The sequence below is a fragment of the Hemitrygon akajei genome, chromosome 4, assembly GCF_048418815.1.
Source record: "Hemitrygon akajei chromosome 4, sHemAka1.3, whole genome shotgun sequence".
NCBI classification, from domain to species: domain Eukaryota; kingdom Metazoa; phylum Chordata; class Chondrichthyes; order Myliobatiformes; family Dasyatidae; genus Hemitrygon; species Hemitrygon akajei.
In genome coordinates, this window is record NC_133127.1 from 55,459,644 (window position 1) to 55,476,378 (window position 16,735).

At 42.5% G+C, this 16,735-nt stretch overlaps 1 protein-coding gene across 3 annotated transcripts in view; it reads right to left on the minus strand.

The window, feature by feature from the left end:
* The window catches only part of LOC140726363 (limbin-like), a 212,798-nt gene that overhangs the window by 40,692 nt on the left and 155,371 nt on the right, over positions 1-16,735 (minus strand). For all 3 annotated transcript variants that reach the window (XM_073042642.1, XM_073042641.1, XM_073042643.1), the window contains one exon: positions 8,977-9,204. In XM_073042642.1, the coding sequence (XP_072898743.1) occupies positions 8,977-9,204 (228 nt within the window). The remainder of the gene's footprint in view (positions 1-8,976; positions 9,205-16,735) is intronic.

Consider the following 16,735-nt stretch of genomic DNA (forward strand, 5'->3'; position numbering starts at 1 on the left):
GTACTGAGTTGCCTGATGTCACCAGGTATAGTAAGCTTGAGATGGAGGAGAAAATGAATGGTCCCATTGATGGCAATTAAATAAACTTTATCGCATTGGTGCATGTCCTTACATAACTGAGCCAAGTGCTGATGTATTTGGCAGGCTTAAAAGCTTGGAGCTTCTCACTGTCCAAGTACACAAAAATAATTTCCTCACTTAGGCCCTTTATTGGAAGCTGCCTGGTATTCTTGAAACCTTAACGCAGTAAGAAGTCGAGGTTTTACAGGGAAAGAAAAATTGAAAACAGTGACAAAATTACAAATTAATAAACAAGAATATTAATAGACCAATAGACAAACCAAAACAACAAGAGAGATAGAGAAAAGACAAGAATGAAGATAAAAAAAGGGATGGCTAGAAGGAAAAGTGAAGTAAAAACAATGTAGGTTAAGAGCAAGTAGGAATAAGATTGAGGAAAAAATGAAAGAGAGCATGTAAGCTGGATGGGGAAGGAAAGAGAAATGAAAGGGAAAGACAGAAAAGGGAAATGCAAGGAACGTGAAAGACCATAAGTCACAGGAACAGAATTAGCCATTCCATCATGGCTGATTTGGTATCCCTCTCGACCCCATTCTCCAGCCTTCTCCCCATAAATTTCACATCCTTACTAATCAAGGAACAATCAAGTCTGGTTGATGTATGCATAATGCCTTGGAAAGAATTGATCTCAGTACATTGAATTAATAGGTACAGACAAACCTGGTGAGGCAGTTTTCATACATATGTGAGATTACTAATAAATGAAATAAACCACACTATAACTGTGTGTGGAATTTCATTTCATGGAGGTACAGGCACAAGAATTTTGCCTAAATGCAAGCTTTTCCTGACCTTAGAGTTAATACAGCCTCAATTAGGTGCATTGACTCAACTCTTTTTTTTTTTTTGCATTGCGTAAATGGTGTAAGATTGCTCTCAGTTTTTCAGGATTTCATTGGAGATCTGATTCTCCTAATAGTTCACTACATTGCTGGGGAAAAGCCCTGTTCAGTGCAGGTTGGCACTTCCTTTGCATCCTGGATAACGGACAACCTGAGTGGCAGACCACAATTTGTGCGGTTTCAGAGCTGATATGGATATAAACAGCACTGGGGCCCCATAGAGATCAGTACTGGCTCCCTTCCTGTTTATCCTGCATACCTCAGACTTTAGATACAACACTGAGTCATGTCATCTGCAGACATTCTCTGATGTCTCAGCAATAATTGGGTGTTTAAGGGAAGGACGGGAAGATGAATACCAGACCCTGGCAGGGGGACTTTGTCAAACGGTGCAAGCTGAATCATCTGCAGCTCAACATCAGTAAGACAAAGGAGATGGTGATAGACTTGGGGCATTGCTCCTTGTTACTACTGAAGGTGAGGATGTGGATGTGGTGAGCACTGTGAGGGTCATGATTTTTGACTTCTCCAGTGCGTTCAACACCATCTGCCCTGCTCTGCTGGGTGAGAAGCTGACAGTGATGCAGGTGGATGCTTCCCTGGTGTCATGGATTACTGATTACCTGACTGGCAGACCACAGTACATGTGCTTGCAACACTGTGTGTCAGACAGAGTGCTCAGCAGCACTGGGGAACAAAAGGGAACTGTCCTGTCTCCCTTTCTCTTCACCATCTACACCTCGGACTTCAACTACTGCACAGAGTCTTGCTATCTTCAGAAGTTTTCTGATGACTCTGCCATAGTTGGATGCATCAGCAAGGGAGATGAGGCTGAGTACAGAGCTACGGTGGGAAACTTTGTCACATGATGCAAGCAGAATCATCTGCAGCTTAATGTGAAAAAGTCTAAGGAGCTGGTGGTGGACCTGAGGAGGACTAAGGCACCAGTGACCCCTGTTTCCATCCAAGGGGTCAGTGTGGACATGGTGGAGGATTACAAATACCTGGGGATACAAATTGACAATAAACTGGACTGGTCAAAGAACACTGAGGCTGTCTACAAGAAGGGTCAGAGCCGTCTCTACTTCCTGAGGAGACTGAGGTCCTTTAACATCTGCCGGACGATGCTGAGGATGTTCTACGAGGCTGTGGTGGCCAGTGCTATCATGTTTGCTGTTGGGTGCTAGGGCAGCAGGCTGAGGGTAGCAGACACCAACAGAATCAACAAACTCATTCATAAGGCCAGTGATGTTGTGGGGTGGAACTGATGGTGGTGTCTGAAAAGAGGATGCTGTCCAAGTTGCATGCCGTCTTGGACAATGACTCCCATCCACTCCATAATGTACTGGTTAGGCACAGGAGTACATTCAGCCAGAGACTCATTCCACCGAGATGCAACACTGAGCGGCATAGGAAGTCATTCCTGCCTGAGGCCATCAAACTTTACAACTCCTCCGTCGGAGTGTCAGACACCCTGAGACAATAGGCTGGTCCTGGACTTATTTCCACTTGGCATGATGAAATTAATATTATTTAATTATTTATGGTTTTATATTGCTGTATTTTTACACTATTCTTGGTTGGCACGGCTGTAACGAAACCCAATTTCCCTCGGGATCAATAAAGTCTGTCTGTCTGTCTGACTTACAAGTACCTGGGGTGCATCCAGATGACAGACTTGAGTGGAGCACCAACACAGAGGCTGTGTACAAGAAGGGCCACAGTTAACCGCTACTTCCTGAGGAGACTGAGGTCCTTTGGAGTATGCAGGCCTCTCCTTCACATGTTCTACCAGCCTGTTGTCATCAGAATAATCTTCTATGCAGTAGGGTGCAGGGGCAAAGGCATCAACACGGGTGATGGCAACAGGCTCAATAAACTGATCAGAAAGGCTGGCTCTATTATAAGAGTGAAACTGGGCAAACTGGAGACTGTAGTAAAACAAAGGACCCTAAGGAAAATCCTGGCAATTCTGGACAATTCTCAAACTCCACATGCCACCTTAGCTGAACAGAGGAGCACTATTACTAAAAGACTAAGATAACTGTGCTACTCCAAAGATTGCTATATGAGGTCATTCTCACCCTCAGCTATTAAGCTCTATGATGGGTCAACCTATAGCCAGGGAAGTGATGACTCCTCCCATTAGATTGTTTGGGGTAACTTATTTTTTATTCTTTCTTACTTCTCTTCTAATATTTGCATATCTGTGCATTTGTAATGATACTATGACACTGTAATTTCCTTTGGGATCAATAAAGTATCTATCTATTTACATTAAAACTGCTTGTGAATATAAGTGTCATTGATGTAACTCCCCTTTCCTTATTCACTGGACCTGACCGCTTCATTTACACCATGGATATCAGAATCAGAAGCAGGATCAGAGTCCCTATATAATTCTATTTGCCATTTTGAAGCCCTAAGGCTCTCATTTCTTGACAACAGCCTTGAACAGTCTATGTTTTAGATTTTCCTTGGTAATGCTCCCCAACTCTTCTGCGCTATATTAATGACTGCACTGGTGCTGTTTCGTGCACCCATGTTGACTTTGCCTATTGCCTGCTCTGGATCGTTTCATCTCCTGTTGCTGACGAAACATCAACTAGCTCAATTTTAGCACTCCTCTCTCCTCTTCAAACATTATCCCATTTTCTTCTCTCTCTGTGCCAATCTAAATCTCACTATCAAACCCACAGACAAAGGGGGAGCTGTTGTTGTATGGCGGACTGACCTTTACCTTGCTGAGGCCAGGTGGCAACTCTCAGACACTTCTTACTTGCCATTTGAAGGGAATCCTACTCTGTACCATTAGAAAATTGTCTCCAACACCAACACGAACCTCATCAGTTCTGAGGATCTCCCATCCATAGCCACCAAGCTCATTGTTCCCTTACCCTGCAATGCTCATTTCTACCTCCTACCCAATATCCACAAACCTAACTATCTGAGTAGACACATTTGTTCTGCCTACCCCTACCCCACTGACCTTGTGTCCACATACCTTGACTTCGTTTTATCCCCCTTAGTTCAGTCCCTGTCCTCTTATATCCACGTCTTCACATGCTCTCAATCTCAACAACTTTCAATTCCCTGTCCCTGATCGCCTCATTTTTACCATGGCCATCCAGACCCTATACACTTCTATCCCTCATCAAGAAGGCCTTCAGGCTCTCCGCTTCTTCCTTATCAACAGACTCAACCAGATACTCTCCACCACTACCCTCCATCTGACTGAACTGTTACTCATCCTCAACTATTCTCTTTTGGCTTTTCCCACTTACTCCTAACTCATGGTGTAGCCAGGGGCACCTGCATAGGCTCCAGCTATGTTTGCCTTTTCATTGACCACATGGAATAGTTCACGTTCCAGGCCCCCTGTGGTAATTGCGCCTCACCTCTTTTTGTGTTACATTGATGACTGCACTGGTGCTATTTCATGCACCCATGCCCAGCTCATCATTTTCATCAAATTTGCCTCCAACTTCCACCCTGGCCTTAAATTCACTTGCTCCGTTTCTGACACCTCTCTCCTTTTTCTCTCTCTGTCTTCATCTCTGGAGACAAACTGTCTAATGATATATTTTACAAACTTGCTGATTCCCATAGCTATCTTGACTATAACTCTTCCCACCCTGTCTCCTGTAAAAATGCCATTCCCTTTTCTCAGTTCCTTCATCTCCTCTGCATCAATTCCCATGATGAGTCTTTCCTTTCCAGGACATCAGGGATGTCCACCTTCTTCACCGAATGGGGTTTCCCTTCCTCCCCCACATTGCTGCACTCACCCACATCTCCTCCATTTTCCAGATATCCATGCTCACCCCATTTTCCTGCTGCTTAAACAGTGATAGAGTTCTGTTTGTCCTCACCTACCACCCCATGAGCCTCTGCATCCGACACATTATTCTTTGCAATTTCAACTATCTTCAACGAGACCCTATAACAAACACATCTTTACCTCCACCTCTACTCTCTACTTTCTGCAAGGATCACTCCCTCTGTGATTCTCTTGTCCATTTATCCTTCCCCACTAATCTCCCTCCAGGCACTGCAAACAACAGAAGTGTTACACTTGTCCACTTCTCCTCCACCATTCAGGGCACCAAACACCTCTTTCAAGGGAGGCAACATTTCACATACAAATCTGTTGGGGTCGTCTACTGTATCCAGTGCTCCTAGTGTGGGCTCCTCTACATTGGTAGGACCTGTCGCAGTTTGGGGGACTGCTTTGTTGAGCACCTGAGCTCCATCTGCAAAAAGCAGAAATTCCTGGTGTCCAACCATTTCAATTCATACCCCTATTCCAATCCCCACTCCCATTCCACAGGTTGGCCCATGGCCTCCTCTGCTGCCACGACGACGCCACTCTCAGTTTGGAAGAGCAACACCTCATATTCCGACTCTAAGTAGTCTCCAACCTGATGGCATGAACAGCGATTCTTCAACTCCAGTAATTTATTTTCCCTTCTCCTTCATTTCCTCAATCTGGCCTCTTATCTCTTCTCCTTACCTGCATATAATTTCCCCTTGACACCCCTCCTGCTTTTCTTTCTCCAATGATCCACTCTCCTCCTATCAGATTCCTTCCTCTCCAGCCTTTGTCCTTTTCCACTTATTACACCCGAGCTTCTTATTTCCTTTCCCCTCTCCCTTGCATCTGACTTCACCTATCAACTTCTAACTTGTACTTCTGCCCCTCCTTCCACCTTCTTATTCAAGCAGGGTTCTCCCGCCTGTCTTTCGAGTCCTGATGAAAAGTCTTGGCCTAAAATGTCAACTGTTTACTTATTTCCATAGATGCTGCCTGACCTGCTGAGTTCCTCCAGCATTTTGTGTGTGTCGCTCTTAGCTATTATCGATGTTTTGATTGACAACGCTGCTGGTTAAGGGAGTGACCAGAGGGACATTAAAAAAAATATAAATCAAATCAAATTACACTGAGAGCATTAGTTAATGATTTGAGAAGAAGGCAGGAACAAAATACATTAATAATAAGTGAAGGAAAAATATTTTAAAAGGCAGCTTCTTCACTGAAAAGGAATTATAAATATTTTAACAACATCTAGATAAATTTGAAGATGTAAATATAGGTGACTGGGGTGAGAAGCTTTGGCACATCTAATGGCTTTTTCTTGTCTAAACCTTTTATGTTACATGCAGCCTGGAGACCAGATGCTTACACTGAACTTTCCCAGGAAAGGGACTTCTAGATTTGCATTTAGAACCAGGTGAATATTGATCCACAGACTGCTGTTCTGACCCACAGGGGAGTTCACCATGAAAAAAAAAGGACAGGATCTTAGAGAAGCACCCTTCATCCTGATTTAATGTCATTCCAACCAACACCTTTAAAGTGTGGTTATTATTTTAGGTAAAAAAAAATGTGCCCATCATTTTGTGCAAAGCAAGCTCTTAAATATGTTTCGTGATAATTGCCAGATATCTTGATAATCAATGTCATCAGTCCAGAGACAGAATTTAGAGCAACATTACAATTCCCACCCAAAAGGGAAGAGAATTAGTGTGATTATTATTATTACGTAAGAGAAACAGTATGCAGTAGCCATGAGAAGGAGTACAACTATCAGTAGAGTTACAGTGCTGTCAGTTCTATTCCTGTGAGCACATTTTCCCTGACATCTTGGGATAGTGGAATCAGTCATACATAGATGGTTTCTAAGATTGTGGGATTTTATCTCTAAGGTTAGAGTGTTGTTCTCCTTGGTGCAAAGAAATTTGAGAGAAGATGTGTGAGCAGATCTTGTTCAGAGTAAAAGGAAACTCTTTCCATTAGTAGATAATTCATGGACAATAGACTGTAGATATAACATTTCAGGTTAAAAATAAACAAGGAAATGTGAAAAAATGTCTTTATGCAGTAGTGATGAAAAGAGAATGAGTGGCATCAAACAGGGAATTGAATAGGCTCGAGAGAGGAGGATTTGTGGAAAGAGTGACAGTGTTGCTTTACAGGGAGCAATCATGTTCTCAATGGGGTGAATGATACTGCTATAGGCTTATTATTGCCACACGTATTGAAATCCCTTATTTTGTGTGCCATCCCAACAGATCATGCCTTAGATTTTATTATATCATGGTAGTAAGAAGAAAGCAGAAGGCAGAATATAGTGTTGCAGCTACAGCAAAAGGACACTGCAGATAGACAGATAAAGTGCAAAGGTCACAATGAGGACGATTGCACGATTAAGAGTTCAAGAGTTCATTTTTAGCTTATGAGAGGTCAGTTCTGATAATAGTGGGACAGAAGCTGTCCTTGTCTCGGGTGGTATGTATTCTCAAGCTTTGCCTAAATTTCCAGTGAATTTTGAGAATTTTGCAGGGCCAGATCTGGAGCATAGCCCTCTGTACCCTTCCCATCCATGTACCTATCCAAATTTTTCTTAAATGTTGAAATTGAACCCACATCCACCATTTCTACTGGCAGCTTGCTTACACTCTCACCACCTGCTGAGTGAAGAAATTTCCCTTCATGTTCCCTTTTAACATTTCAATCTTCACCCTTAACCCATGACTTTTAGTTCCAGTCTTACATAAGCTTAGTGCAAAAAGTCTGCTTGTATTTACCCTATCTATACCCCTCATAATTTTGTATACCTCAATCAAATTTCCACTCATTCTTCTATGCTCTAGGGAATTAAGTTCTAAAATGCTTGTAAATTTTCCCTGCATTCTTTCAATCTTGACATCTTTCTTGTAAGTTGACGACCAGAAATGAATTCAAAACTCCAAATTAGGTGTCACTAATGTCTTATACAACTTCAACAGAACATCCCAACTCCAGTATTTAATGCTTTAATTTATGAAGGCCAATGAACCAAAAGCTCTCTTCATGGCCCTATATACCTGTGATGCTACTTTCCAGAAATTATGGATCTGTATTCTCAGATCGTCCTATCGCAGTCCTCAGTGCCCTTTTGCCCACCGTGTAAGTCCTACCCTAGTTTGCCTTCCCAAAGTGAAACACCTCACACTTGTCTGCAATAAATTATATGTTATTTTTCAACCCATTTTTTCAGCTAGTCCAGATCCCACTAACTTTGATTGCCTTCCTCGCTGTCCAATGCACCCCCAATCTTCTTGTCATCAACAAATTTGCTGACCCGGTTAACCACATTACCATCCAGATTGTTAATGTAGATGATAGACAACAATGGATCTAGCGCTGATCCCTGCAACAAACTGCTAGTCACAGTAGAGGCAACTATCTGCTACCACTCTCTGGCTTCTCCCGTGAAGCCAATGTTTAATCCAATTTACTAACTCATCTTGAACTTCTTGACCAACCTCCCATGTGACACTTTGTCAATGGCCTTGCTAAAATCCATGCAGAAAACATCCACTGCCTTGCCTTCATCAGCTTCTCTGGTAACTTACTCAAAAAACTCTGTAAGATTGGTTAGACATGATCTAACATGCACAAATCCATACTGACAATCCCTAATCAGTCCCTGTCTATCCAAATACTTGTATATTCAGTCCCTTAGAATATCTTCCAATAACTTTCCCACTACTGATATCAGGTTCACTGGTCTATAAACTCCTGGCATATTCTTAGAGCCTTTCTTAAACAACGGAACGGCATTAGCTATCCTCCAATCCTCCGGCATCTCAACCATAGCTAAGGATATTTTAAATACCTCTGTTAGGGCCCCTGCAATTTCTGTATGAGCCTCCCACTGAGTCTGATAAATGTCTTGTCTAGACCTGCAGGTTTATATACCATAATACTTCTCAACAGCAAACATCTCCGATGTAATCTGTATACACTCCATGACCACACTGTCGCTTTGCCTCATTTCTACAGACTCCGTGTCCATCTCCCAAGTAAGTACAGACGCAGAAAAAAAAAATCCATTTGAGTTCTCCTCCATCTCTTTCAGAGTTGCTGTGGTACAAAGTCTTAAAACAATTTTCATAATATTACGGAAGCTGGTATTAATCTTTCGTAATTGGCAGAGATTCAGAAGGGGTAAGAGGAAGTAGTCAGCGAACACCAAAATCAGGCTCATGCTCTTTGAATAACACTCACAGAAATGTGCTCCTGGACAACTTCAGTGCAAGCTGCTTCGCACCGTAACCCCGCCTTGGCCATTTCTTCCAAGAGCTGTGTTTGCAGGTTGAGAGTTGCAGTGTGAATCTCCAGGGCTCTCACGCGCCTTTCAGCTCGGCGGAGCTGAATTGAGGCCATGCAGACTCCTAAGTTTTCTTCCAGAACCTTCATCTGATTAGCTCTCTGATGAAACATCTTAGCACAAACCTAGAATGACATTTAGGTGGCATTTTATTATGATATTCACCACAAAAACTTATTCCTGGATAGAAAAGTATGATATGAACAGTACGAAATGTGACCAATGTTTGGAATATTAAGGAACATAATTGACGTAGTGTGTCACTATAACATTCTTCAAGGCAGTGGTAGTGTCTGCTGCTCTGGGAGGTCAGTGAAGAAGTTATTATGTTGATAACTTTTGAGACATCATTAAACATGGGCAACAAGCAAACAGTGACAAACCTGAATTGAGTCCTGTGATGTGGATGTCTGATAGAATTTCAGGCAACCAATCCTACCACAGCCATCATCGGTTTTCCCTGCTGTAGGGCAGTGACATCTCCTCAAGCATGACTGCTCTACCGCTGTAATTTATAAAAGTTAAAAGTTTGAAATCTGGATCATCTTGGGTGACCAAGAGTCCAAACAACACAACTCTGAATGTCTTGGCCCAAAACGTCAACTGTACTCTTTTCCATAGATGCTGCCTGGCCTACTGAGTTCCTTCAGCATTTTCTGTGTGTTGTCTGAGTGTCACTGGTATGCAAGGGCCTCTCATCCATAAAAGGAGCAGCAATTCACCAATAATTAGCATCACTATGAGCTAAGCAATTACACTTGACTTTGATACCAGTAACACGCAAAAAATACTGGAGGAGCTCAGCAGGTCAGGCATTATCTACAGAAATGAATAAACAGTCAACATTTTGGACTGAGGCTACATCAACAGTACACCAGATGATTTTGAAAACGTTTGTTTCGCTTAAAAATGGGAGGCGTCCACACCAAGTGTTTTTGAAAATGCCTCCGTCCACATTAAAACGGGTATTTGGGCGAATATCCACCTACTGGGCATGCGCAGGACACATCTACAGAAAACAAGCGACATGTTTGGTGTCGAATATCACCGTGAAAGACTTGGTGTGCATTTGTCCAGTTACAGACTAGAAAAACTTGAAAGGAAATTGCCAAACCATGGACAGCTGTTGGCTCTCGCGCAGGAGAACTTAAAACTAAAAAAAACAAATACTGGAGCATATGGAGGCAAGCGACAAGGAGTTCACTGGCAGTATGACCTGGCTGACGACAAACATTGAAAAACTCACTAACTCTGTTGCATTAATAAAGCACCTTGTTAAATGTATAAAACATGTCTAAATCAATGTTATCTTGTACTTCCATACAGTGTTACAGTAGGCTGTTACACACTTATTGTCAGAGAAGTACTTACATAAATAGGTAAACCACCTTCATACAAGCAAGGACAGAAAACAGGTTAAAGTGAGTACACTTATTTATTCAGTAAGTTATGGATCAAAGTATGTGGTGAGTTCATTTCTAACTCTTCTGGCTTCAGTCTCGTTGCCGTCTGTTCTGAAATTGTTAGGTCGTGTGGGGGTTGCGTTCAAGAACAATGAAATGACACCATCTGTTCCAGCACGTCATGACAGTGTTTCTAGAAATCTCCGGTTACCCTGTCCACACTGATCTGCCCAATTGGCATTTTCAAATTTACACACCCTGGAGGGCGTTTTAGAAAAGCTCCGAGTTCGGGGGAGGGAAATGCTGTTTCAGTGTGGATGGAGAGTCAAAATGAAGAGAAAAAGCTTTGGTTATGGATTTATCTGGTCTAGTGTGGACGTGGCCTGAGAGCTTCCTTCAGGACTGAAATGGAAGGGTGAAAATGCAGAATAGAAAGGTGGGGGGAAGGGAAGGAGGCTAGCTAGTAGGTGATAGGTGAAGCAAGGTGGGTGGAAAAGATAAAGGGCTGGAGAGGAAGGAATCAGATAGAAGAAAATGGACCAATGGAGAAGGGGACAGAGGAAGGGGCCTGAGTAAAAGGCTAGAGTGGGGAAATAGAAGAGGGGAAGGGGAGGAAAAAATGATTTACCGGAAGGACAAATCGATATTCATGCCATCTCAAGTTGGAGGCTACCAAGATGGAATATATGGTGTTGTTAGTCCACCCTGAGGGTGGTCTGAACTTGGCACGAGAGGAGGCCATGGACTGATGTGTCAGAATGGGAATGAGAATCGGAATTAAAATGTTTAACCACCGGGGAGCTCTAGTTTTGGCAGATGGACTGGAGGGCGCATTGGGAGTACCAGATACAATAGATGACTCCAGCCGATTCACAGGTCAAGTTTTGCTTCACCTGGAAGAATGCTTGGGGCCCTAAATGGAGGTGAGAGAGGAGGTGAATGAGCAGGTGCAACACTTGGGCCACTGGCAGGAAGGAAGATTAGTGGGGAGGGATGAATACCAGTAGTTCTCTTAGCTGAAGGATAATTCTAAACACATTATCAACCTTGTCCTTATATCAACCAACGGGGAGATTTGTAGACCAAAATAAATTTTTAATGGAAGCTAATAGCTGACAAACGCAAGGGGAGGGGTGGAGATGGCAGAGTGAGGATATGAATTTTCAGAAAACGATTAGTAGAGTGGCTCATGCTATTCAGGGTGCAGTAAAATAGGTGCCAGTGAGTTACCAGCCACTTGACATCCCTCTGGTGAAGCTGGCAGAAATAAAAGTTGAGAAAGCTGTAAAAACAAGACTGTGGACTTGCTACCATACATCTTACAGTGTCACTTCAGGAACAGGCTTAATGTGTCTGACCTGCATTTCTCTATTTTCCATCTATTTTAGGAATGAGGAAAGACAACTTTTCCTAATTAAGAAGTCAACTGTGAAAATGCTCGATTGAAAGTTATGAGACAGTGGAGAGTGGGTGTAAGAAAAATATTTCTCTCACAGATTGTCTTTGGAAGACAAAGTGCTTTGCCCAGCATTTAAAATGAGGAAGAGATTATCACAGCTTTTAAGTACAAAGTGGATAAATATTTAAATAGGAGAAAGACGCATGGCTCTGGGGAAGAGAACAAATCAGTGTGAGTAATATTTGATTGCTCCAGCAAAAAGCCATCCCACAAACAATCTGTTGAACTGACTGGCTCTTTCACAGTGGTGACAAGTCTGACTGGGGAAAATAATGGGTATACAGAAAGAATTTGCAGCTACACATCAATGCAGATGTTTTGCTTGCAATAACAATTCAAGTAGAACTTTCCAGACTGCACAAGGGAGTAAAATTTCTGTGCCTGGAGATTTAGTGGAGAAATGCTCGTCTTTTTCTTCCCCCAATGCCGGAACTCCTTTCAGAAATAACGAGATGCAGAAATTCTGCTGCAAATCAAGATCAATTTGTTCAAGTTTCATGTTGCTTCCTTTGTGGGAAGCAATGTGTCTGGAACTGGAGTGTAGTGTGAGTGATTTTGATAGGACTTTGAAGAGGAATTGAGGCCAGGGAATTTTGTATTGTTTATGGTAATTCAATTGCTAGTTAGGGGTGTTGGATTATTGTAGCTTCAACAGATGATCTGTATAACCTTCCCTTAAGTGTTTCTAAACATCACTGTATAAATATTTATTTCTGAAAGAAAGCACCATTTTAGCTGTCAGTGTTCACTTTAACAGGATTCATGCCACTTAGCCAGGAAGTTACAGAGAATTTGCACATTGACAAGGATGAAGTTCAGTGCAATACTGAAGAGGTCTCAGTTGTCTCTGACCGCTGCCCTGGTTAACATTAATCTCCAACTGTCGAGGTAGGATTCAGTTTTGCTAAGAATGTGATACAGCAACACACTTCCACTAAATGTGGTTCTAACCATATTAACTTTGAAGTTAATATGGTTAATGTAGGGCTTATTAGGGCTGATATTTCAGTCCGTACCTGACAAGCTTCATTGGGGAATAACACCACTGTATACAACTTAAACTCCACATTCTAACCCGCTCTCTAAAAATGCATCACCACTGTTACAAAAGAAGGTTTTAAGGAACAAATAAAAGACTGCAAAATTTTGACCCTTCTCTCCAATTCATGAAGATCACGGACAATACAGTAGCAGAGTTAGGGAAGTATCATTCCTCTCTCTGATGGGAATTCTGTGAGACTCTCTCACGCTCTACCCCTCTGTGGTTTTCACGGCTCTCCAGCTCTTTCAACCACAACCTTATCAGGAATCCATACTAGAGTCACATATCCCTCCTCACTATGTGGCTTCACAGTGGCTTCCAGTTCTGTTTCTAGGCTCCTCAGGTACGCGCATTTAAATCGCCTCCTCTCCCTAAGGTTTTCCCTCCATGTTCTCAACTCCATCCCTCCCTTCCCGGCACAACCTGCCTGACTTCTTACACCGCTCCTCAGTCAACCACTTCCCTTCTCCCCTTTATATTGGCCACCTCACCTGTCAACAACTCATGTCTCTTTCTAATTTTCATTCCTTTCCTCACACAGACGCTGCTTGACCACTGAGCATCTCCAGCAGATTTGATTTAAAAGAATACTGGTGCCTCACAGTTCCAGTGACCCCGGGTTCTGTCCTGACCTCCAGTAGTGACTGTGTGGAACGTGCATACCAAGGGACCAACTTCTATGCTTTATAACTCTAAGATTATTGTTGATTGTTTATGTCAGCACCATTTCCCAGCATTATTTCCGTATCTTTTAATCCCATTGACGTGCAGAAATCTATCAACCCATTTGAATAAATACAAAGACTGAGCATCTCTAGGTAGAGAATTTGCAAAGGTTCACCAGCCACTGAATGATGACATTTTTCCTCATCTCAGTGCTAGACTTGACAGGTGCAGATGAGGAGCATTTGTAGGTGAGTCTATGGCTACAGCTCAATGGAGAACAACCTAACGAAAACTGGCAGCAAATGGATAGTAAACGAGAAACATGGTATCAAGGAGGAGGGATAGTTTACCACACTCAAAAGCTTAAAGAAAAGATTCCAAAGATTCAAACATGAAAACCTAGAACATATTCTGTTCTCAATTTTACTCAGAGTAAATGTGCCAAGAGATTTCTTCACAGCATCACCAATATGGAACACAGCAAGGCATGATGGGTTGGGACGAGACTGAGGATTTAAGATGGCGCTGGTGAAGGACAATGACATCATGCATCTTGCTGGCAGCAAAACAACTATTAATTACTTTATTAATCATACTTTTCCTCAAAAATGATCACTGCTATGAATAGCCCGTAACTTCTCTTTTGGAGTTGAGCTTTTGAACCACCTGTATGACCTGGCATTTTTGCGATATGAACTCAAGTCTCGAAGGTGCAGGGTGGCTGCAGCTTAATGGTGGGGCCCAGGCCTGAGATCGGGGGATGAGACAACGTTTGGCTGCTGGAGTGGACGTGGAGGCAATTCGAAGCGCCAGCACCGAGATGAGGCAAATGCGAGGCAGTAGGTCCTGGGCCCGAGAGCAAGGAACATACCAAAGTTTGATTGATTAAAGTGTCAAGCTGAATTGGAAAGGTTGGATAACAGCCCTCAGAGCATATTGAAGTAGCAGGGTCCAGGACCGTGAGAGAGGAGCAACCTGCTGTTTGACTGTTTTAAGCACCAGGCCGGATTGAAAAGGTCAGAGTCGAGACTGGAGCCGAGGACAAGCCAGTGCTCAGCTTGCTGCTCTGCAATGTTTACTCATCTCTGCACTGAACTGAGGCTGTGGCCTGCAATGGACAGGCTGCCAGATCAGCTGCAGCGATGGCTGCGAGCTCACTTTTCTGAATTTCAGTTTTGAATGTTTTCTGTTTACTTTTAATGTTTGCACAATTTGTTTTTGGGTTCCATTGGGTTTCTTGTTTTATGGCTGCCTGCAAAGAGACGAATCTCAAGGTTGTACATAGTATACATCAGACATCCCACCCTGCAAAAACTCATTTCAGGGAGGTAGCACTATCAATTTGCAGGAGATTCCTGGAACTTCTGGGACAGGTGGAATGTCTGCAATAGAGTAGCTCCTTAGCAGCTAGCCAGCTAGTTTAAATAACATTAGCTATGCTAATAAACGAATGACATCTGTTAAACTCACCTCAACAATCATTTAACCCACAATGGGCATTAGAAAAGTCACTGTTGCAAACAGTGCAGTGAGCAACACCGTCATTATTTTTGACCCCTATTAGGCAGGGATACACTTCGGTGTAGTCTGGGGTGAAGTACGTTTTATATTTGCTTTTTTTGGAACACTCTGCCATGGTGCTCTCTGTCTCTCTCTCTTTCGCTCACTCTCAAAAAATCGATTTCTGGGATATTATATATAATTTGCGGGCGTCAGGGAGCCACTATCAACATGCGGGAGACTCCCGGAACTTCCGGGAGAGGTGGGATGTCTGTATACATACTCTGATAATAAATAAGCTTTGAACTTTGAAATAGGAGGTAGGGACTAATTGGAAAGTTGTGAAGACAGGGAAAAGGGATGAGTTTGGGCCAGTAGGTTCAATGGTTTAATGCCAGGGAGGAAGTAGCTGAGGCATCTGAAAAGGCAGTCTTGATCTTTCTGACAGATACACGGAGCAATAGCTTTTCACGCCTGTTCAACAGAGAAAAAACAACATCTGTCAGTCAGATGGGAGACAGACAGATTGCAAAACGTACTCTGCTTTTAGCAGTAGCACTCAAAGAAAATCACCAAGAGAAGCAAGAACAATGTGGATGATTTGAAACCAAGGCCACTGAAAGGTTGAAAGACAACGGTGGACATGCCAGAGTAAGTTCCCAAGTAAGTAAATTGCACAACAGCAGGATGAGATAACTTCTTGCTATTTACTAAAAGGCGTGTGAGCTTACAGAATACAAGGAAGAAATCTCCTAAAATCTTCACTGTTCACTCATCTCATATTTTAGCAATATTACACCCCAATTACCATTAACTGCATTCTGTCGACATAATAGGGGAGATTTTCTTCAGTTGATTGCACTGCAGGCAAGATGCCAGCTTGTGCTGCTTGTTCATTTGAGTGAATTTGACATCCAGTCTGTGCTCGCCATAACGTTGGTTCGGCTGGCTACATCAGCAGGAAGCAAACACCAAAAGTAACAAGCTGCGTTTAAATCTTGCCCACAGCTCTTAAAGGGGAGGTGTACTGTGGGTGGGCCAGAGCATTCTGCAAGAGAATCTAATGTTGGAAACACTGGAGACCGACTGATTTTCCAGAGACCTTGTTAGAAAGAAAGGTTACCAAACCTCCAAATTTGTCTGAGTCCACAGTAGCCAAGAGAGCACTATTCCGTCGTGCCTATGCGGGTGCACGGCTGTGCAGTAATTGAAATGCTCCCGTGCACATAGCCTTTGGTGCCACACAGCTGGAATTTTCTTTTATATAATGCTAATATAATCTTGAAATCTATGTTAATATAATCATGAAATACCCTGTAATTATTATGTGTTAATAAATATAATCTATAATTTTTCTAAATTATAAACATATCACAACCTTTACTTTGAAACATCTTAGAGCTTCAATGTATTTACATCATCAGAGCTACTCATTACAACACTGTTACAAATTGTAACAATGCACACAGAATGGAAGTTGGTAGCTCATTGTCAATGTGTGTGTAATCACTTGGATAATAGATTTCCTGATGATGACTTAAGAGAATGGCAAGCTTTTGACCTTTTTGCTATTGCAAATGCAACCA